At 48.4% G+C, this 25,012-nt stretch overlaps 1 protein-coding gene across 5 annotated transcripts in view; it reads left to right on the forward strand.

Annotated features, from left to right (window-relative positions):
* RAD50 (RAD50 double strand break repair protein) overlaps window positions 1–25,012 on the forward strand; it is a 212,700-nt gene that overhangs the window by 12,325 nt on the left and 175,363 nt on the right. For 4 of the 5 annotated variants that reach the window (XM_057307423.1, XM_057307426.1, XM_057307421.1 and 1 more), the window contains exon 2: window positions 2,090–2,184. Coding sequence is in view for 3 of the 5 variants with exons in the window: in XM_057307421.1 (XP_057163404.1) it covers window positions 2,090–2,184 (95 nt within the window). In the remaining 2 variants the exon portion in view is untranslated. Of the gene's footprint in view, window positions 1–2,089; window positions 2,185–21,406; window positions 21,435–25,012 lie in introns of those variants that run through there. The other variant, XM_048221235.2, reaches the window with a different exon arrangement.

Raw genomic sequence — 25,012 nt, forward strand, 5'->3', positions numbered from 1 at the left:
AACAGAAGTCTGTTGTGGCATTCCAGTAACATCTGCCAGGTTGTGGCAAGAGCTCTGACTGGCCATCTCTCTCCCCTACCCCACCCCAGGGTCCTTCAACTCCTCTCCACCCCCACAGCCACCATTGCTGTGATTCAGGCTGTCACATCTCTTGCTCGGATAACACAGTGACCTCTGACTGGTACTTACTTCCCCTTCCCTCTTGCCTATTTTTTTCTCAGAAGCCAATGTGTGTTAGTCTCCTATTGCTGCTGTAACAAATTACCACAAAACTAGTGGCTTGAAATAATACTAATTTATTATTTTACAGGGGCGCCTGGGTGGCTCAGTCGAGTAAGCGTCTGCCTTCGGCTCAGGTCATGATCCCAGAGTCCTGGGATCAAGCCCTGTGTCAGGCTCCCTGCTCAGCTGGGGGATCTGCTTCTCCCTCTGCATCTGTCTCTCCCCACCCCACTCATGGTCTCTCTCTGCGTCAAATAAATAAATAAAATCTTTTTAAAAAATTATTATTTTACAGTTCTGAAGGTCAAAGTCCTAGAATCAAAGTTTTAACAGGGCTGTGTTCCTGCAGGAGGCTCTGAAGGAAACTCATTTCATTGTCTCTTCCAGCTGCTTGAGGCTTCCTGCATCCTTTGGCTTATGGCCCCTTCCTCCATCTTTTAAAACTAACAAGTCTTTCTCACGCCGCACTGCTCTGCCGCTTCTCTTCTGTAGTCAAGTCTCCTCTGCCTCCCTCTTGTAAGGACACTTGTGATTACATTGAGCCCGTCTGGGGAATCCAGGATTACCTTCCCATCTCAAGATCCATAATTTAATCACATTCTGCAACATGACTTTTGCCATGTTAAGGAACATACAACTTCCAGGGTTGCAGACATCAACATCTTTGGCAGGGCCATTATTCAGTCTACCACACAGTGTAACCTTTTAGAAACACACACATCCAACCACATTATTCCTCTGCCTCAAATTCTCATGTGGTGCTCCAGTCCCCAGAGGATGAGGGCCTCTCAGAGCTGGGGGTGCCATGGAAGGGCTGCTCACACCCCTTCTCCACCTCCCCCTACCTCCTCTCTCTCTCCTCAGCCTCTGGCTTGCTGGCCACCATCCAGCCTTTGCATATGGTGTGGTTTTTACCAAGGATGTTTCTCCTCCTCACACTCCATTCCAGGCCTTCGTGAGGCTCCAGACACGGTCAGGCCTGTCTAGGATGCTCTCATAGTGACCTGTGTCATTCTGCTGTCACACTTACCTGGGTTGTTATGCCTTTGCATTTATTTAAGTGCTCATTTGATTCATCTGGGCTTCTCCTGTGGGAGTAAGTACCCCATACAGGAGGGACCGTGTCTGGCTTTTGCCCACTGTTTCATCCCAGCACAGTGTCTGGCTTGTGGTAGATGGTTAGTGGGGGTAGATGAATAAGTGAATGAATATTAACAGCATGGTCATCACCCTCTGTCCCCTTTATGCTGCTCCTGCTTCTGCACAGCATTTGTTTCCTCTTGTCTTGTCACCCCCCTCCACCAGAACGGAAGCCCACAAGAGCAGGGACTTTGTCTTTTGGGTGCATGCCAGGTCCCAGAGCAGTGTCTGGTCCATAACAGGCACTTGAAAAATGGGGGGTGCGTGATAGGCATTGCTCAGAACCTCTCACAAAATTTTCATATCTGACCCCTCTTTGAAATTGGCTATTATCAAGTTTTACATTTTAATTATTCATGCTAACTCAGATAATCAGGCAGATCAGCAGGGACCTTTAAAATGTTCAATTTTCTGGTGAAGATTAAATGAGTTAACAAATGTGAATCATTTAGAGCAATGTCGGCACATGGTGAGCCCTGTGTGAGTCCGCTTGCTGTTGCTGGTAAGAGATGCTCAAGTCCTTGATAGTCTAGAATTTTTACTATGTCTGTCGCAACTCCGTGGTGGAATCACAAACACGGAACAGAGTGGGTTCTCCTGGCTCTTCACTTGGATGGACCCAGCTGTTCCAACTGCCTGAAGATAGGCCCCGGGTGGGGGGGGGGGGGTGCGCTTAAGGTGGGTGATCTGGTCCATAACTTTGTGCTTTTCCTTGTTTTGCCTGCAGGTGGCAGCACGCCCTGGACTTCTCTGCCCTGCAAGCAGTCCCCAGGCTGGACCACAGAGAAACAAGAAAATGGACTCCCAGCTGCAGTCTGCAATGTGAGCATTTGTGGGGAAGATTGTTTACATTCTATTTCGACCCCATTTGCCCTCAACAGACAATAATTCTAAGTTGCATATTTGGGAAGAAGGGTACTTTCTATCTGTAAACCTAAGGGCAATGCACCACTTCTTGGTGTTGTAATGAGAAGTCTAGGAAAGACCCTCCCTGATTTTTAGCACCTGTTTCCTTCGATGATGTTTTGTCCTTACTTGCAATCCCTTCAGGGCCGGGCCTGACAGGGACTCTTGACGTCTTCCTTCAGTGTCACTAGTCTTTGTAGGGATCTTGGTGAACCCTGTCCTTCACCCTCCCCGAGGCCAGCCTTGCCCCAAGCCTCAGTGTGTCAGGAGTTGTGCTGTGCAGTTTCCACCTCATTCAGTCCCCACAAAAACCTGGCCAAATAGGGGGTATAACTCCTTTGTTACAAATGTGGAACCAAGGCTCAGAGGTTAAATTACGTACAGAGCTTAGATGTAGTAAGGCAGGGTGGCGGCCCAAGGTCTCTGGAACTCTTGCCTCTTATCAGAAAATGAGGCTGGCTGCCTATGGGTAGAAGATGAATCATATTTGTTCTTGTAGACTGAAAAAGGAACAAAGTAAAACTAATGGAAAACAAAATATTAATCCCTAAATAACCTCCCTCTCTAAATTACCATCTTAACTTCACATAATCCTATTTTTCTCTCTGATTTCTTTCAACCTGAATTGTTGGCTCACTAGTAAAATTTGCCTTTGTTGCTCTTTGCCCTATGCAAATCCTTATGTGCGTTTTTCTGTGTACCAATTGATGCAGGGTAGTTTTGTGATTCATCTGGAGGACCTGTAACCTCCATAAATTGGTGGAGTCTGAAGAGTGGCAAAGTGTGAGAAGTCTTCTTCTGTGCTCAGGAGGTGGGGCGACCCACCTGAGAGTCCACACACTGACATCCCTGAGCGCCCCAAGCAGGACTGTGTCGGAGCTTAGCTCTGATGACTGGTGCAACCTAAATCCTAAGTGTTGTCACAATCAGCTGTTTTCTAAACCAGGTCACCCTTAAGTGCCTGCCAATATCCGAACATTTTAAAATGCGACAGTTAGAACTGCGGTCAGTGAAAGAAAAGCTATCCTTTGTCCCCAGGGGGTACCTTCCTGAGTCCTACTTTGGGGCACTTCATTTCCGGCCACTCAGGACAAATAGCCTTGAGGACACATTCACTGTGGATGTTTCAAACTGATAGATTTACACAATAGTCACTTGCACAAGCGAGAGTCACTAACTTATGACTGTGAGATATTTTTTCCTTGTCCTTTAAAAAAAAAACAACAACAACAGCTTTGTTGAGCCAAAATTCTCATACCAAACAGTTCATCCATTTAAAATATATGGTTGAATAACTTTTACTATATTCACAGAGTTGCATGTCTATCACCAGAGTCAATTTTAGAACATTTTCCTTACCTCGAAAGAAGCTCTGCACCCCTGGATTGTCCCCCACCTCTACTCTTCCTGTCTCCCCCAACCACGGGTCATCTACTTCCCGTCTCTGTAGATTTCCTATACTGGGCATTGCAGAGATCACGTCCCATCACCTGTGGTCTTCGTTGTCTGGGTTTTTCCACTTCGCATGATGTTTTCAAGGTTCGTGCATGTCACGGCACCTGTCGGACTCCATTCCTTTTCATTGCCAAATAGTATTCCACTGGGTGGTTATACCACTCTTGTTTATTCATTCATCATTTGATGGACGTTTGGGCTTGTTTCCCGTTTGGACTACTGTGAACAATGCCGTGAATATTTTAGAGTGCAGGTTTTTGTGCGGGCCGTGATTGTATTTTGTGACTCTGAAACCTGTAGTGAACAAGTCCAGTTTCTAAGCGTTTGAGAGAGGAATAGAACCACATTGATGTTTGAGATTTAAAGGGACCGTTGCTTTGGGTAGACGCAGATTTGCGCTCAAAGAGATTAACTGTATGAGACAAGGTTAAAACCAAAAGGTATTTAAATCTAATTCTTCTCCATATCACTTGAGTTTTCTAAGTTCTATGTTTTGCTATTCTTTGTTTAAAAAAAAAAATGAACAGGAAAGAAACATGTGTTGGTCCCGAGATCTCACTTGAAATAATGTGGAATTCGTTTGGGTGGAGGGTGGCATGAGGACTTTTTTCCGGGTGCGTTTGGCAGCTGGGTGGGTGAGGTGGAGGCAGGGGCCAAAGAGAGGAACAAGGCGGGAGGAGAATGTGGGGTGATGTGGGCCACCCATCCGCCCTTAGTTTGGCTTCCCTGTGGCCCACTCGTATGGCCAGGGGGCACTGACAGGTCACACATAGTGTGGCTATTGCCTGTTACCTGGGTGCCGTGCTTCACAGCTGAGTACCTGTGGGTCTAGTTTCACTCTGCTTCTGACTCACAAAGCTCTGGTGTTGGGCGGCTGGTTTTTAGTCAAAGCAGGTGTTATGAAGAATGTGTTGAAGGACAAACCAAGCCCCTAAGGGACTCTCATAGACGTAGTACTAAACATTTCCGGGCTGTTTGTTGGTGTGTGTGTGTGTGTGTGTGTGTGTGTGTGTGTGTGTGTTTTAACACCACTTAACAGTTTTCAGTTTAACTGTGTTTTCCTTCCTGAAACCTTTAAGTGAGGTTAGTCCTTGTGATTTATTCTATGCATGTTTTTTAGGGAGTTCCTCTACTTCTCATGTCTGGGTTGGAGTTAGAGACCTTTTTTTTTTTTTTCTTTTCACACTGACCAGGCATGCAGATATAGGAGTGATTTGAGTTTTCCTCCAATTTAACTTATTTCTTTATCTTTATTTTCCTTCCCTTGGGACATGAGGGAGTATGGGGGGGTGCGTTTTAACTGAATTCTGACTTCAGGTGAGTCGGCGGAAATGGTTGTGTATTACCTAATGCCTGATGGGAGACACATTGTAAGAAACAGGCAGCCTTCTGATTTGAGAGTCAAAACTTTGTTCCCATCTGTTACGTGCAATCCCGATGCCCCCAAGTGCCCAGTTGTGAGTGCCCAGGAAAGCCTAAGTCAGGGAAGGCTTTGTGAGGCTGCCCTGGGTCCGTAGTAAATGGGAGAAAGAAGGTGGGTGGTAGTTGCAGGCACACAGGCATGACGGGCAACAGCATCAGGAGGAGTCCGGAGGGATCATGACCGGTAGGTTGGGTTGACAGGATTTGGGTGGTGGTAGGATTTGATTATCAAACCAAGCGGTTGGGCTTTAATACCATAAAGAATAGGAAGTAAAAGGGCTCCTGGCTGGCTCAGTTGGTAGAGCCTGTGACTCTTCCTTCATCTCAGGGTTGTGGGTTTGAGTCCCACGCTGGGTGTAGTGATGACTTAAAAAATAAAATCTTAGGCACCTGGGTGGCTCAGTCGGTTAAGTGTCTGCCTTCGGCTCAGGTCATGATCAGGATCGAGCCCCGCATCGGGCTCCCTGCTCAGCAGGAAGCCTGCTTCTCCCTCTCCCACTCCCCCTGCTTGTGTTCCCTCTCTCACTGTGTGTCTCTCTCTCTGTCAAATAAATAAATAACATCTTTAAAAAATTAATAAATAAAATAAAATCTTAAAAGAAAAAGAATAGGAAGTAAAGACTTTTGAATAGGAACACAAGCTTACTGTTTAGAGACTTTTATTTCCATTTTACACCTGAGAAAACTGGTGCTTTTCAAATATTTTCTTTCAAATAATTCTCCAAGATCCCGTGGCGGGGGGAGGTTGGATCCCGCAGACCCCAGAGTACATAGAGGTGTGCCCTGGCCCAGTCTTGGGGCAGCTCCGCCCTGTGTGGCCCTGGGAGTTTGTGCGTGACTGCATCTGTTTGTCAGCGTTCCTCCCTGGGCGGACCTGGTCAGGGGCAGAAGGGGGACTTTGAGTAAGTCACATCCCAGCCTCTCGGAAGCCCTGGGAAAGCTGGGCCTCCACCCGTCGGTGCAGCAATAGTCCAGGCACGTTCTCAGAGCTGCGGGGAGTTTGGGAGCTCAGGTCCCTGGGCAAGTCTCGCCTCCCCAGTGGGAGCCGCAGGGCTGGTGCCATCCGGGCAGACTGGCAGCACAGCTGCAGTCCCGGCACAGGCGGACTCTTGTTACCACTCTGCTGATCCAGGGCGCTTGGTTTGTACCCAAGTTTCCCAGCCATTCCTTCACTCGTGCCTTCATAGAGTATTCGGCAAACAGTTAAGCCCCTAAAATGTACTGGTTGAGCTCGCGGCAATGAACAGAACAACCCAAGGCCCTGGATCACCCCTGCTTGACCCTTCTAGTCTCACCTGTAGACTTTGGCTAGGCATAGCATTCCTGTCCGAAGGGAGGGAGGAAGGAAAAAAATGACTTGAGGTTCTCTCCCTTCTTGGTGGTCTCTGATTCTATAGACAGATTCCACATAACATTCGTGAAGGGATTAGGAATATCCCTAAAATCATGTCCAGGCATTTGTGATTTATATTTGTATTATGCAACCCCTGTCCCCCCCCTTTTTATTTGCTTTCAAAATACATTTACTTCTGTCCTTGATCTTTATAAAGTAACTCTGTATGTCACAGCAGACATGGTACTGAGACCCAGGTCCACCTTTGCTAACCACGGACTGTGGGCATGTGCCCTGACTTCCCTGTTCCTCCACAGTTTCCTTGTCTGAAAATGGATATGGAAACTGTACCTCCCTCCAAGAGCACTCTGAGGATAAATGTGGCAATGTTTCTAGCACAGAGTAAAACCTCAGTGAATGGTGTTTACGATGATGATTATATGTAATTATTCCCACTTAACAAGAAGGAAAGCCTTAGACCAGGGAGGTTAAGTGACTTGCTTAAGGTCATGTGGAGAGTTAGAGACAAAGCTGGCAATAGGAGCCAGTGCTCGCTCTCTCTGGGATTCAGTTTGGTCACCAGGAAAAAATGTTAGTACACATGGACAGTTAGGTCTGAGCCTAATGCTCTGGTGGCTGGTTCTGGCTTTTGTAGGGGATTGCAGGATGGGGCTTCCTCAGCACACAGGACTCTTGATCTTGGGCATCAAGAGCCCCTCAGGGAGGGCACCTATGGGACTAGAGGACAGGGAGCCTCCCTCTTTGTTTTCTGAGAAGCACAGGGGACTTGGAGGCAGTGGGCTTCCAGTGCTCCCCTGCTTCCCCCTTGCCTGGTGTGGCCAGATCCTACAGGTCCCCCTGGGGCTTCACAGAGACCCAACCTGACCTGGGGTGGCACTGGGACAGGCATGCAGGAAGCAGGTGGGTACTCTAGAATTCTCTATCCCTGAGCAGAGCTGGGCCCTTACTACCATGGGAGGACTCTTAGGCTTAGGCCTAGGAACCGGGTACGGGTGGAGTCTCTTTAAAACCTGACTTTTGCCGTATGGGACAGGGGTGGCAGATGCCCTTTGTGGCTGCCCCAGTCACCCTGTCGCCAGAGGACTGTTCCCACTGGTCTTAGGTACACAGTGCTGGCCCTTGGTCCTGGTGAAGGAGAGTTAAGGACTGCCCAGATGGGTTTTCCCAGGAAATGGATAGCACTTCGAATCTCGGGTCAGGCAGTCTAGCACAGCGGAGAAGTCCACGGTCAGTCAGACGTGGATTAGAATCCCAGCTCTGCTTCTTTGTGTGTGGGGGTGCGCGCGTGGGACGTGCCTGGAAAGTTATTCAGCCTCTTCAGGTCTCAGTTTGTACATCTGTAAAATGGGAATGAGAGTACCTACCTCACACGAATGCAGTATGAAGTAACCTACTGGAGCATGCGCGTGCTTGGCCTGTGGGGGCTCTCATTCTTGTCGTTGTGGTGAACACATCACTGGGCCCTACTAGTATGTGGGTGGAAACGGCTTTCACGCGTGGCTCAGCCTCATAGAGCCTGTGTAGCTGCCGTGACTCAGGCGCCTCGAGTGAGCCGGGGTGCTCAAACCTCTCTTTGCTTGTTGTTATTTGCAGTCATTTCTGTCATCCAGTGTGTCATTCACTTTCTGCTGATGGGTCACACCATGTCATCTTTTGCCGTTCCTTTTCTGTTTAGTTTGGTGTTTTTGAAACTAAAGGTGTTTTAGTTATATGGTTAAAATGTATTGAGGGTTTACTCTAATAAGCAGGGTGGTGGTTGACTTGGGTGGCCTTGAGAGATCAGGTACTCTGGCCTGTTTCCCAGCCCCCTCTCTGGGCTGAACTGCGTGCCCTCTGCCCTACCGTAGACACTTTTGGGAACGCCACTGATCCTCCTTTGGTAGCCATTCGGGGGGTCTGTAGGGACAGTGGCTTCTTCCTCATTCCCCTGGCAGTGTCCCTTTCAGGCCATCCACCCATCCTCAAGAGTTGTTAGGGACTCACTTGGAGAGTGTGCTCAGGGCCTGGGGTGGACAGGCAGACAGCGAGGGTGATGTCCCCCTGGTGTGCAGATGGTGGGGCCACTGCCACTGTGACTGTGGGATGCGGCATTCAGTGCCAATGTAGTCAGACACACTCCCCGTCTCCCCTCCGGCAGAGCTGCCAGACCGCGGCTGCCTCCTTCCTCACAGGCCTGTGTCTGCTCGGCTCTGGGTGCAGAGACATGGCCCAGGGGCCAGCCGGATCGCTGGAGGAGCTGAGTGGTTGTAGCTGGCCTGGCCTGCCGTCCCTGGGGTGATGGGGATGATGGGTGGGGGTGGGTCTGCTCCAACCACAGCAGCCACTGAGTGGTTATTTAGGGACCTTGAGGCCTGAGAACGAAATACCCCCCGCCCCACCGAGGTGCCTTCATAAAATGAGCACTTATTGAGCACCCACTGTGCGCTTCAGGAGACTATGTGAAAGAGGCCTCACATGTGAGTTGGTCTAGAGCTGCCTCCAGCCCAGCGGGCAGGGCTACCAGTGGCCACCAGGGAGCTCCACTGCTCTCAGAGGATCTGGGGCTGACCGAGGAGCCAGCTTGGCTGTGTTGCTGTTTATCTGAGCAGCTTCCTTGACAACCAGGAGATAAATACCTGAGGTCAAGAAAAGCCTGGAGCAAGATTAGGTGTCTGGATAGGGTGGGGCCTGTATTGTGATTTGGAGACCCTTAAGTGACCAGAATCTTCCAGGTGGCCTCTTCAACATGCCCTATTAGTTTTTTAGTTAATTAATTAATGTCCCACCCACTTCCAGAGAAGATTCAAAGTGGCTCCAATTTGCAGGTGTCCGAAGTTTGCTCCCAGGGAAACATTGGGGTTTAGGCCCTAAATGGGTCATTTACCTGCTGCCAGTTCAGCTCCATACTCCCGGGTCTGGCTCCCTGAGAAGCACGGCATTTGCAGCTTCTGTAATCACCTCCTGGTCCCTTTGCAACAAGTGGCTGAGACACCTTCCTGCCTTGAGGCAAATCATGTGACTTAAGAGAAGCAAATCTGACCTCAATTACCAGGTGCAAATATCAGTCACTGGGAGTAACCAGGAGGCCTGCAGCCCCGGTTGTTTCAGCCTCTGGCGTTAAATATTAAGAGTGCGCTGTTGAGGGTGTGATAAAGGCTGTCTCTAACAGTTTATGATTTCCAGTAAACCCGAGGGCTTCAAGGAAGGGCCAGGGGCAGGTGAGAGACTCTAGGCCTGGCCCTCCGCTGAGCTGGCAGAGCCATTTCTGCAGGAACAGGAGGGGCAGGAGCAAGGCTCCAGCTTCTAGAGGCTAGCCCTGTTCTACAGCAGAGCCGAAGAGCCACGCTGCCCAGCCCGCGCTTCTGCACCCACCAGGCAGTTCTGTGCATTCTCGGGCGGTTCTGGGGGGAAGGAAGACGTCTGTCGGCAGCCACTGTGCCTGCTTCCTGCTGGGTGCCAGGCCAGCTTTGGAGCCTTGGACACATTCCTTTGTCCGTCTGGGTAGTGGGCAGCTGGAGCTGCTCTCACAGAAAGCTGGAGGAGCATTTCCAGCACCTGGGACCTGCCAACGCTGGGCTGAGATTCCTCAGCATCTGGCCACAAGGAGGCTGTAGGCGGGCAGCATACCCCACCTTGGACTAGGAAGGGACCTGAGGTTCCCCTCCCACCTTCCCGTGCCATGAGGGAGGTCCGTCTGAGATTCTCTGGGGCATCTAATCCAACAGCAGAGATAGAGGACATACAGCAAATTAAGTCAGAATACAATAACAGTAGCTCGCATTCAATTAACAAACATTTAATGAACACTTCATGGTATGGCATATGCTGTGCTAGGTGCTGGGCATAAAACCATGAACAGCCATCCCTGCTCAAATGGAGCAGTCTACTGGTGAAGACTGGAAATAATTAAACACATAAATAAAATGTTCACAATAGCAGTAAGTGGTGTGTAGCAAATGAAAATACACTAATCTGTAATCAAGTGACTACTTCGGATGGGGTGGTCGGGGATGGCCCCTGAGGACGTGGCATTTAAGAGAATACCCGAGAAAGAAGAAGAGAGAGGACAGAGGAGGTGAGCAGTCACAAGCTTACTTGTCCTGATTGCTGTTGGGGCAGGAGAGCCAGGGTGACAGCAGGAGACGAAGGATGTTCTGGCACACATAACTGAGTTAACTCGATGCTCTGGGACTCGAAATATTTATTTTCTGAATTATGCCCTACACATTCATTCAGGAAACTTTTACCAAGTGTCCTCTGCGTGCCAGGCGCTCTGCTGGACGTGGTGAAAGGAAGATGGACAGATCAGCATCCCTTCTCAAGGCTGTTGAGTCTGTTGTGAGAGGGAGGACAGGGAACCAAGACAGTGTGGGAAGAGCTGTGGGTGGGAGAACCAAGGAGGGGCTTCCTAATCCCTGTGGGCCTTGAGGGAAGAAGACACTGTATGTGAGGCTCCCTGGAGGAGGTGACGCCTGAGGGGTCCTGGGGGATGAGGTTAGCCAGGCAAAGAAGAGAGCTCTTCCACTCCAGGCTGAGGGATTGACCTTGCGTCGGCGCAGAGGGAAGGGTAAGCAGATGTCAGAAGAATGCCCTGGAGCCTGTACCACACATTGAGAGTGGCTTGTGGAGTGAAGACAGGTTCCGAGGGGGCCGAGTGAGCGGCGGCAGGCAAAGGCTTGAGGAAAGGACCGCTGAGGTTCACGAGCTCAGACCCCTCTCTGGGTGTCGCTGCCTGCTGGGAGCCTTCCCATGGAAGGACCAGCTCCCTCCGCAGCCGTTCCCCACATCAGAATAGAGGAGTCACCGGAACCAGGCACCAGTTGGGAGCAAGCAAGTACCTGCACATCCATGTGAACACATTTGACTGCTTGGTTTTTTGGAGGGAAGGGAGCACTGGGATAAAATCTGTTCGTCTAAAAGTAGGAACAAAGTTTTTCGTTTAGGGCAGGAAGGCCTTTCCAAGTCTCATTAGGCTTTCTGGTAAGTCTCTCTAGGCTGTAAAATTGCAAAGACTGTTATCACATCCCAATAAATGCATAATACGATCATAAAGTAGAGAATGCTGTGTTTATTCCAGCCTGATAGGGAACATACAGCCTTCTCTCCTCCTTTCCTCCCTTCTCCCCTCTTTTGTTTCCCTCTCTCATTTCTTGCCCGCAGAGCCCCTGGTAATCTTTTTTACACACTCATTACTCCCTCAAAACCCTCCAACATAGATAAACCACACTTGATTCCTGGGAACTCATCCCAACCTGTTGAAAACCAGGAAGTAAGCAGTACGTAAAAAAGGTAGCCAGAAAGAGAGTGAGAGGGAGAGAGAGACCAAAGTCCAAAATTAATCAGTATTTATTGAGGATTCGTGGACTTACTGTGTTCAGTAACTGTGCTGAGCACATCACGTTCTCTGTTTCCCCAAACCTCTTCCAGTTGCCCCATGAGATCTGCTCCCCACCCTCCTGCCTGCTCCGTGCCCCGGGAGGCTGCCCTGTATGCAGTGTATCACCAGGTACCTTGTCTCTGGCTTCGGGCTTTGGCCGATGGGGGCCACTGGCAGAAGATCAGTGGACACAAGAAAATTAGGTCAAGAACTTATTCCCCTGGGTCCGCATCAGGTCATCACAGTCCAACGGCATCCTCCATGGGAGCCTGCAGCTCCTGCCAGACACCCATTCTGATGGCCGCCTTCTCTGGGCTCCCTTACCTCTTCCCTTCCTTCACCCCTTCAGGCTGGAGGTGGTGACAGCTCCCCACTGTTGCTAACCCTAAAGTGCTCCTCTATCCCTTGTTGGTTTCCTTAAACCCTCCCAGTTTGAGCAGGCCCTCTCTTTCCTATAGGATCCTGACAGTATAATAAGCTTTATGAGGTGAGTGCTGTATTCACCCCATTGTAAGACGAGGAATGTGAGGCTCAGAGAAGTTTAATAATTTGTCCAAGGACATACAAGGGTAAAGGGTAGAACTAAGACTCAAATCCAGGTGTTCCTGATACTGTGTTCCCGACATTACTAAGCATGTGTGTGTTTAGTCGTTACATCCCCATTGCGCCCCATGCGATGGCCACGGTCTCCCTGGACTCCATTAACTATCTGTTCTTTTATTTTGTTTCCCAACGCACAACGATTTAAAAAGAGCAAAAATTCGAAGTGAGTGCTAAAGGCAGACTTTCTAGTAAATAACGAGAAGGACCTGGTGACAGTCTACAATGGAGAAAGGCCTAGTAACAATTAAAAATAGGCCTAAGAACTTCAGAAGCCTTCAGACTGCACACTGGCCACGTCTTCAGTGTGTTCTGAGGGATGGCGGCATTGACATTACGATCCTCTGGAGCCGGAAGTAAAGTTCCGAATTTGCCAAAAGAGTTAATTCGGGGTTGCCCAATTCTCCCTGACACTGGTTTTAATTTTAGCGGTCAGTTTTCATGCTTAGTTTGTAACACCCCAAGCACAGGGCAAAGGTTCTTTTTGGCTCTGAAACTGCTGATTCAGTTTGCATGAGGATATTACTTTTTAAGGAACTTTCAAAAACACCTAAAATTTAATTGTAGCCATAGTTTAGTTAGAGAATCCCTGGGTGAAGAATTTTCTCCACTTCCTAGATTTTACAGAATCTGACATCACTCGGGTTGGAGGGAGACTCTGGGGAGAAGGGCCAGGAGCCATTCAGTAGGTGGAAGGGCCTTTACCCTGGGACTCTGTCCACTGGCAGCTGTATGGAGGTTGTTACGAGGATTTCAACTCCTGGCTGTCCTGTCGATGCCTTATCTGGCCAGTACTTCAAGATCATAGCTGGACGAAACCATAAGAGGGCTGCTTTATGTTTATTTGACTATTAGTAAGGTCGACCCTTTAATAATCTTTTGCATTTGTATTTATTTTGGTAATTCTCTTCACATGCACGTTAGAACTTGCTAGCTGCTTTCCAATATCTCTCCTTCTTTCTTAGTAACAAACCAAGTTTTTAGCTGAGTCCTTTACCAGCCAACTAAAGGATTACATGTCCCGGGCTTCCTTGAGGCCAGGTATGGCCATGTTACTGAGTTCTGCCCAGTGAGGCGTAAGTGAAAATATCACATGGGACTTCCAAGAGGTCACCTGAAAAGGAGAGATGTGTACCTTTCTATTCATTTCTCCCTTTCTTCAGCCCACTTTCTTAAATGAGGGCACGATGACTAGAGCTCAAGCAACCAACGTGCACAGTGAGAACTGTGCCCTAGGGATGGGGCAGAATGAGCTAGAAGAAGCATAGGTCCTTATTGACTCCTGGTGCCACCATATCAGCCCTGGAACTACACCTCTGGATTTTTTTTTTATTTTTATTTTTTTAATGTGAGAGAGAAATACACTTCCATCTTGTTTAAGCCAGTGTTGTTTTCTGTTGTATGTAACTCAACTAAGTTCTAACTAATACGGAATGCTCTGTTTTTCTTCTGGAGCATGTTTTTTCATTTCTGATCTGTATTCTTTACTTAGGAAGGATAGTTTCTCTGTAAATGTAGTGATTATTCTCCCCATTTTTGCTTGCCTTTTGATTTATATGAGGTTTTTTTTTTAAAGTTTTTTTTTAACTTATTTATTTGAGAGGGAGAGAGAGTGAGATAGAGCACGAGCAGGGTGAAGGGCAGAGGGAGAAGCAGACTCCCTGCGGAACAGGGAGCCTGATGGGGGGACTCGATCCCAGGACCCTGGGATCATGACATGAGCCTAAGGCAGACGCTTAACTGACTGAGCCACCCAGGTGCCTAAGTTTTGTTTTTAAGGCACGGGTTTTTTTTAATGTTAAAATCTCTAGAGTTTTAAAATGCTATTTGCTCTCTTATTTGAAGTGCTTCTCCATTCAGATCAGATAAATATCCATCAATGTCTTTCTAGATTTTTTTTTCAAGATTCACTGTTTATACTTAGCATTTCATCCATTGGTGAGTGCGTTGGTGGGTTGTGAATCTCTTGTAGGTCATGAGTTTCTAGTGCCGGGTAGTCTCCAGAGCTGTAGAACAGGAGCCAGTGTTACCTCTCGTGAACATGGTCTGTGCTGGCCTGAGCCTCCTGAGGGCCAGGACACTCAGCGCACACACCCCCTCCTACACCTTCTCCCACTCACGCCTGTGCGTTTCTGCCTGCTACCCAGGACAGCACTCTGGGCTGCTTCTGGGGCTTCTGTCTTCACCATCCTATGCTCAGCTCTATTCCAGCTCATCTCAAATTCCTGTTCACCTAGACCAGGCCACTGACAGATTGCCTAACTATCCCATTTTTTTTAAATTATTTTTTCTCTGGAAAGGCAATATGAAGAATTTTTATATCTTTTTGTAAGTAGACATGGAGCTTTTTTAATTAAAATTTTGTTTTCTGATAAGAGGAATGGAACATGTGCATCATCGAAAAAATCAGAAAATACGGAAAAGCCCCAAACAAAATAAACACAAAAGCCAGAAACTCTCTATTACTGCTACTTTATAAAAACACAAAACATAGCCTTGTGTGATGACAGATGGTAGCTACGCTTGCGGTGTGCATAGCATAACATAGAGTTCTTGAATTACTATGTTGTATCCCTGAAACTAATGTAATACTGTTCATCAGCTCTACTCCAATTAAAAAAAAAAAAATGCCTAGAGTAAAAAGTGAAATCCCTACCACCTCAAGAAGTAACCTCTATCGACAGCTGGAAGTATCTCTTTCCAGACTTACTTATACAAACACATGTAAAAGATACATATGTGCACAGTCTTGTTCATGAAAATTCCATCACGCTGTGTACTTATTCAGCAGCTGTGTCCCTCTTTCTCAGACAGTACAGAGACCTACAGCCTCCGTTACAAAGGCTGCAGGGGATGATCTCACTGCATGCGTGCACCAGTATTTCCTCCTCCCTCCTGTGATGAACGTGGACTTTTCCAATGTCATGTAACTAACTGTATGTGAGGCCGCTCTAAACATCCTCATCCTTATATTTTTGTGCATTTGTGCCACCGTTCCTGTCAGATTTCTAAAATTGAGACTGTTGAGTAGAAGAGTGCGTACATAGTAAATGACACAGGCCGCCACAACCTTGTACCAATAAACGCAGTGTCCGTTGCAACGGTCCTGTCGCCACCCCACTTCTGTCCCGCTGGTTGGCTCCTCACCTTGCTGCTAGAGTACTTTGGTGAAATTCAGATCTGATCCCACCCTCCCCTGTTGAAGAAGCCTCAGTGGCTCCTCACTGCCAACAGACAGAGCCTAGACGCTGAGCATTCATCCAGGGACCTCCTCAGTCCGTTTGGGTCCTCTGGGAGGCAGGGTGCAGGAGACTATGGGGGTGCCTCCTGTGAAAGAGAAAGGGAGGGGGGCAGGAGTAGGCAGGCAGACTGCAGTAGAGGTCTAAGTCCTGAGATGCAGGGGGGAAGATTCCCCAACTGTGATGCGGCGTAGAGCATGTCTCCACCAGCCCAGTGGGGAGCTCCGGCGCGAAGACTGCCCACGAGAGGAGTCACACTATGGGTAGAAATACACAGATGCTAGCACCCCTGCCATCATCTGCCATTGGCTGGGGGTCTCCCAGGAGAAAATATGACCTTGACCTGAATGGTTTGGCAGATCCTGAAGTTGCAAGCTGTCCCTCTGGGCAGCAGCTTCTCTGAGTGCACTTGTCCATGCCTGTCATGAACCACACCCTGCCTTTTATTTTCTGCTCGCAGACCCCATGCTCTGGCACCACCAGCCTACCTGCCATAACCCCCCAACCCCGCCCCAACCCTGACCTTTGCTCACCCAGTTCTTTGTACCTGGTATGCCACTCCTTCCCGGTTATTCCAGTCTAAAGCCTAATGTGTTTTCAAAGCCCAACTTAAATGTCACCCCTCTGGGTCGCCTTCCCTGATCCCACCATGCAGAATTAATTGTTCCTTGCACCGGTGGTGCTATTTGTAGGTTAGTACTTCCCAGACTTGGAGTATTCTAGCTATTCTTTTCTCAGAATCTTGTCTCCTCAAACCTCAAAACGTAGCACAGCAAATGTTGACTGAGGTATTCACCTGCCCCTCTCGTGGCACCTCAAGGCTACGGGCCTGCACCTCCTGGAAGGGTTGGAAGCACACAGTCAGTGGTCCATAAATGTTGAATTGCCTGGGCCTCAAATGGGCAGGGCAAGGTGGGCAAAGGGTCTTGGGGAGAGGGTGGAGTGTTTACTGTCATTGGGCATCACCTAGCTTGGTACCAAGTCAGAGTTTCAAAACTAGAGCATGTCTTCCTCTGTTCATATATTCCTCCATGATTTGGAAAGACCCCAAATTTTTTTAAGTCATCATTTTATTGCTGCTGGTCAACAGATGGGAACTTTTGAGGGGGGCTTCCCTCTTTCGACCACATTTTTAGGAGTTGGGATTTTGCATTTCTTTATCACTCATTCTCCTTATGGGTGTAAGAACCATTATAAGACCTGGGATGAAATCTCCAGGTCAGATGAGTAGTCATTTTTTGATTGGATATTCGTGGAGGGGAGGGAGTTAGGAGGGATGGAAAGATGTTTTCCTCTTCTTTTTTCTTACATCCACCAGTTAAAAAACTCCCCTGGGAGGGGACCTGTGGAAAATGTCTGAGGGTCTCTGGAGCGGGCGTAGTTGGCCTGACATCAGAGCGTGGTAGGAGAGAACAGAGGAAGAAATGCTGGCCCAGACTCTCTACCCGCCTTTAGATGTCCTTTGCCTGCTGTCCCTCAGCTGCAGGAGGCTGGGGCTGGGGTGGCCACACCCTCCACTCTCCCCTCAGCGTCTCCAAGCTGTCGGGTCCTCCGGGGACACCCTAGGGTTTTCTTACCAGAGTGAGGGCCATGCGCCTCTGCCTTCTCCAATACCGCACTCAGCGCAAGTATCAGCAAGGAGGTTCTAAGCTGAGGCCTTGGCTGTTGGTGCTGATTTGGCAGTGGTTAGGAATTCTCAGAGCTTTGTGGTGTTAGGAAGCCCGTTGTAAGCCCGAGGTTCTTATCTCTGGGTTCACAGGCTTATCTTCAGAGGTTGTTGGACCCACCCTCTCTCCTCAAATGGTATCAAATTGTACATTTTGTGGAGGCAGAGTTCTCATCAAATTCTTTTTTTACCAGTAAAGTCCGTGATCCAAACCACTTCTTTAATCCAGAGATTAGCCTTTCTAATTAAAAAAAAAAAAAAAAGAATGTTTTCCTACAAGAGCCAGATTCTAGTTGGATGGTGGGCACTGAGTAATGGAGACACCAGGGTGATTCTAGAAAGAAGCCCAGATCATCACCTTCACACTGTCATTGTCCACCCAGGAGCTTTGCATCCCCTTCGTAATCAGAATTTGTGGTTTAGGGACCACATGGATTCGGTTGGCACGGATCCAGAGAGCTGAACCCCTGAGAGTTGAACCGAGTAGTCTGACGCCCACCTCCAAGGAGGATGACCAGAGACAGCAGCCCCTGCGGCTGTGTGGAGGGGTGCAAGAGAGCCGTGTTGACCCTGGTAAGCATGGAATATCTATAAGAAGAGCCCCTTCCTGGCTTTTTAAATGAATTCCAGCATCGTCGTTCTTAAACACCCTACAAACCTGAGTTCTGGGCGGATTTTGGTCTCCAGGAAGACAGTTCTGATGTTCCCAGAAACTGTCAGGAGTGTTTGGTGCACCGCAGCTGACCATGAAGGAAAAGAAAACCAGAAAAGGGCGAAAGTGCGTGAAAAGAAACGTCTCAAAGTAGAATAAAATGTTGAACTGAGTTACGAAAGCACAGAACTTTAACGTGACAGCCTCTCAAGTTTTGACAGCCCCTCTCCTTGATTTTTGAAGTCCTGGTCACAGTTACAAACAGGGAGCCATATCTTTTGAGACTTCCCAAGGGTTACGTAAACAGTTTGGACGGTTCTATATATTTTTTAAACAACAGTTTCTGAAAACACTGAAAAAAAAATCCCACTTATTTAACATCTGAAGTCTGAGCCAGCCCTGGGAGTCCCTGGGATACCTTACAGAATCACTTCCTCCTGACTGTAGTGGGGGCAGGGCCCTGGCTAAGTCTGAAAGCTCAGTGCAAGAGCAGAGGAACAAGAGCTGGGTCTTCAGATTGTTCCTTGGAAGGGCAGCTGTGACTTGTCACCAGCGGAGAGTGGGGGCGCAGGATGCAGCGGACATAGGGCTTCTGAGGACATGGTCCTTGCAGGAGGGAGCATGTGCTCCAGGCACACTCTGCCCACTTGCGATCCTGTACGATGACAGAAGCACGGTTCCTGGGCCCCTACATCAGGGTGGGATTCTTCTCTTCTTTGTCAAGGTCTTAGCAGCCTCGGTGGCCTTGAGGGTTTCTGAGACCTGAAGGGCTGGGCTTCATCTGAGAAATGCTTGTGTCTTTTGACACATACTTGTCACCGACTCCTGTTCCCCCTCCAGTAGCCTCCGAAAGGTATCCAGAGAGAGAAACTGGTGTTTTATGCATAAGTGTCAGTGACTTAAAGGAAGCAAGAAGGTCCTCCTGCTTCAAAGTCCTCCTTCCCCCACGCAGATTTCAACCATACCTCAAGTTTGCCATTAGAAGTGTATTTTCAGTTAAGTATTCCCCCTCCCAAGGTGTTATTTTGGAAGTGCAGTCAGCTGAAGATGCATAGCTCATTAATGCAAATTTGCTTTGTCAAACTGATGGGTTCCGTTTAAAGAGGGCCTGGGCCAGTGGTTCTAAGCCTTGTTGAGGTCGCGCACACCTTCCAGAATCGGAGGAAATAGATGGACAAACGTCCAGAATTTTACATACTGTTTGTGGAGTTCAAGGACCCTTTTCTTGACCCTACCCTGGAGCTCTGAGTTCTGTGAGAAGATGGTAAATTGGGAAGAGGTGGTGGGGAGGGGTGGGGAACAGGCGCAAACAAGGAACCCGGGTGCTGCTAGAGATCGCTTGTGGTTTTCCCCAAAGCTAGTGATGTGAACATGTTAGAAATGAATGTCTGTCACCCAGCTGTGGTCACTGCCCTGCCCTGGAGAGGAGGTGTGCTTCCGTCAGCCCATCATGTTGGGGACTTGTACACCATGTCTCTGAGCTCCCCAGGCCGTGTGCAGAATATCTCCGTTAAGCTGGATGGGGAGAAAGATGCCCCAGGAGCTCTAGAGCTGGCTTTCTGCTGGAGGAGACAGAAAGAGGCTTGTGTCCGTCTGTTGGGTTGGGGTCCTCTTGGCACGGGAACAGGGGCCACCAGCCTTCCACTACCAACCCCCCCGGCAGAAGAAGTGAGGGCTTGATCCCTCCAGACTCCGTATTAGAACCCCGAGTCTGAGATCTGTTTTATTTACTTTGGGGAAGTCAGTTTTACAAGTCAGCTTGTGATTCCCTGGGTATTGTTCTGTTCAAACTGGGGGAAACGTGGGGAAAGTTTTTGGATCCAGACTTCATTTGAAAGCATCACGGGGGATTTTGGAAGTGATGCAGCATAGTGGAACAAGCTTAGTGATCGTTTGTCGTTCCGTGCTTGCTATGTGAAGCTCCTTCTGCCTGTGGTGACTCAGGGAGGGGAGAATTTCCCCTTCTTGAGCCAGCTGGACAAGTGTCAACACTTCTGTCTTTGCAGGCTCTGGCACAGAGGAGGAGGGGAAGGGCCTGGGTTACAGGGAGCCCGCAGGGTTCGGGGGGCTGGGCCCAGTTGAACACACATGAAAAGAGGGGGTCCTTCTCTTGAGTCAGTCAGGGGCCCCCTGCCCCCACAGAGTCATCCTCAGCGCTGGGCACAGCACCACATCCAAACTGGACACCAGCTTGTGTGCGTTGAACTGGAGAGAGACTCACCTCTCACCTCCATCCCGTCCCAGAACAAAGCCCAGGCTTTGCGCGTCACACTCAAGCAGGCACGCCCTCACGAGCAGAGCCAGTGTTTCTCCCACACTCGCTGTCAGACTTTCTCCATTACTTCTTTGTATTTTTTCTAGTATTAGTGATTTTTGTCATTATTTCTGCGTCCACTGGATTTCTTAATATTAAAATAAAGATTTCTTAAATAGGATCCAAAAAACACTAGTCATAGATGAACATATAGTTAAATTGACCTTTCTTGAACTTCTCTTCATCAAAAGTTACCACTGAGAGAGTGAAAAGGCAAGTCACAGACCGGTATTTTCAGTAACGTACCTGACAGGCGGCTTCTATTTAGAATGTACAAAGAACTCCTGCAGGTCAATAAGAAAAAAGAGAAAATAGGCAAAAGTCTTTTTTTAAGATGTATTTATTTGAGAGAGAGAGAGAGAGAAAGTGCGCACAAAAGGGGGGAGGGGCGGAGGGAGAGAATCTCGAGCAGGCTCCCCCTGATCTCACCACCCATGAGATCGTGACCTGAGCTGAAACCAAGAGTCGGCCACTCAACCAACTGAGCCACCCAGGCGCCCCAAAATAGGCAAAAGTCTTGATTAGCAAATCTTAAAAGTGGATATCTATATAGCCAATAAGCAAATTAAAACTTAGAAGATATACACTCACCCAAAGGACTAAGACTTAAAAGATTGATAATACCAAATATTGCCTAACCCTCATATGCTCCCGGCAGGAGTGCCAGCTGGTATAATCACCTTGGAAAAATGTTAAGCAGTACGTACTAAAGCTAAGATTATACCCATTTCCTAGGCCATGAATTCCACTTCGGGTATATGCTCAAGAGGAGTGAGTGCATATGTCCACCCATGTTTATAATATTTTTTTCACAGAAGTCCCAAACTGGAAACAGCCCAAATGTCCATTCGTAATAGAATGAATAAATAAATTGTGTCATATCCATACAGTGGGACACACCACAGCAGTTTTAAAAAAGAACATACTATGGTGACACGGAACAACACAGATGGATCTGACAGACATGTGGAGCAAAAGAAGCCCCACACCAAAAAAAGTGCATATTGTACGAATCCGTGCTCCCGAAGGACCACACCGCTCCTCTGGGAACCCCCAGTGCCTGGCACAGTCTCTGCCACGGCAGGCCCTCCGCCGATGATTGTGGATGGTGAGTGAAGTGAGGCCCTCACTACTGAAGGGGCCTTCAGCGTAAGGTCATGTATGCGCTAGAGTGGAATCCGTCCAGGAGGCAGCTAACAAAATGCTCACAGTTCCGCCTAAAATGAAGCAGAACCTACATGCTGTGAGGAGGAGCAGAAATGAAGCCTTTTCACCAGAATGGGGAGGAGAGCGGAGGAGGGGCTGTGTGTTCTCGGAAGAGACACTCACAGGTGCTCAGGGGACTAGGAGGGCTTCCTGAAAGGGCTAGTAGGGTGCTGAACTCTGAAAGGGGGTTGAGAGGACAACAGGCAGAAGAAGCCTGAGAAGGGCAGCCCAGGCTTAGGGGGTCGCATAACCAGGTGGTTCCTGAGCATTAGTTAGTGAGAGTCCGAATTGCCTGGAGGCCTTCTGAAAACACGGCTGGCTGGCCCCACCCCAGAGATTCTGACGGAGCAGGTCTGGGGTACGGCCTGAGAATTTGCATTTCTAACAAGTCCCACGTGACGTTGGTTGATGCTCCTGGTCTAGAAGCCACATTTTGAGAACCACTGGCTTTAGCCAAAGCCAGCTGGTCCAGCCAGTTGCATGTCACCTGAGCCACAGTGTGAGGTGAGCCAATAGGCAATGGGCGGAGGGTGGGGAGTGTGGATAGGTGTAGTGGACCATGACCTGGAGGCTGTCTGAGGAATTTAGACATAATTCTACAGACTTAATTTAAGGCCCCATGGATGGACATGAGTAATGGCTGTTCTCTGGGATGTCCCCACTCCAAGGTCTGGGTACCCTCAGCCAGAGCTTAAAGCTGTACGGATACGCAGGTGATAAATGCATCCTGCGTTGGGCCTTGTAGGGACAAGCTCTGCACGCACCACATCTGCAGAGGGAGACCCCGTTTACACTGATGGGCAAAAAAGGATTTTAAAAAGGCATTATTTTATTTTCAATTTTTTTAAATGTAATTTTTAAAATTTAGTTCCAGGATAGTTAAAATACAATGTTGTATCAGTTCCAGCTGTACAATATAGGGACTCGACAATTCCAACAAGTGCACTCGTTAACCTCATCACCTATTTCATCCATCCCCCCACCCACTTTCCCTCTGGTAACCCCATCACTTTGTTCTCTAGAGTTAAGAGTCTGTTTCTTGGTCTGTTTCTCTCTCTCTTTTTGTTTTCCCTTTGCTCGTTCGTTGTTTCTCAAATGCCGCATGTGAGTGAAATCATATGGTAATTGTCTGTCTCTGACCTATTTCACTTAGCATTATACTCTCTAGCTCCATCCATGATATTGCAAATGGCAGATTTCGTTCTTTTTTATGGCTGACTAATATAATATAATTATTATATAATTATGATTATATAATGTATAATAATATATAATATAATATTCCATGGCGTGTGTGTGTGTGTGTGTGTGTGTATTTCACATCTTCTTTATCCATTCATCTATCCATGGACACTCGGGCTGCTTCTATAATTCAGCTATTGTCAACAATGCTGCTATAAACATAGGGGTGCGTGTATTCCTTCAAATTAGTGTTTTTGTATTTTGGGGGTAAATACTCGCTAGTGTGATTACACTACACCGTACAGCTTTAAGCTCTGGCTGAGGGTACCCAGACCTTGGAGTGGGGACATAGGATAGTTCTATTTTTAACTTTTTGAAGAACCACAGTGGCTGTACCAGTTTGCATTCCCACCAACCCCGCACGAGGGTTCCTTTTTCTCCACATCCTCACCAGCACTTGTTTCTTGTGTTGTTGATTTTACCCATTCTGACAGGTGTGAGGTGGTATCTCACTGAAGTTTTGATTTGCATTTCCCTGATGATGAGTGATGTTAAGCATCTTTTCAGGTGTCTCTTGGCCATCTGGATGTAAAAAGGCGTCATTTTAAATATGCAACATCAGGATTATTAGTAGTCATGCAGTACATGCATGCTGTGAGGATGGCAGTGGAAAAAACGTCTGCAGATCTGACCAGAAGCAGCAGTTTTACTCTCAATAAAGAGATCATTGCTCTAGATTTTTCTTCCTGGTGGCCCACAGCCCTCCCAGGTTCCCAGGGAAAAAGGTGCTACACCACACACCCAGTCCGTTTCTGCCACCAGAGAGACACCTGGATCCTGGAAGTTTCCCCCAAAAGGTTTCTCTTTGGCTAAGGAAGGGAGAGATAGTCACTTGGGTGGGGTTTGGGGAGGGAGGTCAACTCTGAATGCCTCAGGTGAAGAGTCCCTGCCCCTCGCCGGGATTGTCCTGGTCAGGACACCAGACCGGCAGGACAGGCCCTTTCCTGGATGACCCAGGTACGAAAAGCAGATGCCATCTGTTGTCCTGGGTACTGGCTTCCAGTTATACCTCCGATAAGCTACACTGAGTACCTGCTCTCTGCCAAGAAATCTCCTGGGTGTGGTAGAGACACAGATGAATCAGCCTCTGTGTGCCCTCCAGAAACACACAATTTAATAGGGGGGAGGGAGACAGAGGCCATTCCTGGTCATTAAAAACCCTTCTTCCCAGGGATGCCTGGGCCGCCCAGTTGATTAAGGGGTTAATAAGCGTTTGCCTTCAGCTCAGGTCATGATCTCAGGATCTTGGGACCGAACCCCATGTCCAGCTCCCTGCTCAGCGGGGAGTCTGCTTCTCCCTCTGCCCCTCCCCTTCCATGCGCACACTCCCGCGTTCTCTCTCTCCCAAATAAATAAATAAATAAATAAATAAATAAATAAATAAATAAAATCTTTAAAAACCCTTCTTCCTGGTCTCTTGTTCCCTCCCTTCACATCCTTGGTCTAGGTCTAGATGCCTTCTCACCCTCATTCCCCAGCGCTGGAGGCTGGGGGCTGTCACAATTCGGCAGGATCCTGAGTAAATCAAGATGCTTCTAGTCTGGTGGGGAGCCCTTCCTGCCCCATACCTGGGATAGGGCAGTTCTGAGCAGGTGCCCTCCAACCACTCCCTGTGATGCTGGGGCCATGACCATAAACTCTGGGCTGAGGAAACTCAAGTCCCCTTGCTGGCTGGGCTCCACATTGACAAAGGGAGCCTAGGGACTCCTGCCTTTGCATCAGCCTGCCCCAGACCAGTCAAATCACAAGTCTCTGGAGATTACAGCTGCTGCATACATCATTATCCGCAGGAAGATGAGACAGGGCTCAGGTGACTGTCAGTGCCCTGCTGACTTCCTGAGGACCTCCTTTTTCTTTGAGTCCTGCCTCCCTTTTCCCTCAGGGACATGGAAACTGGCTTGCTTCCTCCCCACCTGCACACCAGCCAGCTCCCCAAATCCCATTTGCAAGAGAATCACCTACAAGAGAGCAGGGACCTAGAAATCAGAAGCAGATTTAGATCTTGCTCTGGTACTCCCTTGGTAGGTGACTAGGGCAAAGTCCCTAACCTTTCTGAACCTCAGTTTCCTTTATCTGTAGAATGGTGTTAATGACCTTGGTTACATCATAGTATTGTTCAGAGGCACAGAGGATACAGAAGCAAAATTCTTGTCCTTAAACTGCCTTGAAGCCTAACAAGGGAGTTGTACAAGCACACACACTGTGTGACCTGTACCAGACCAGAGGCTTGTTTGGGGT

The sequence above is a fragment of the Ursus arctos genome, unplaced genomic scaffold (assembly GCF_023065955.2).
Source record: "Ursus arctos isolate Adak ecotype North America unplaced genomic scaffold, UrsArc2.0 scaffold_5, whole genome shotgun sequence".
In the NCBI taxonomy this organism is placed as follows: Eukaryota; Metazoa; Chordata; class Mammalia; order Carnivora; family Ursidae; genus Ursus; species Ursus arctos.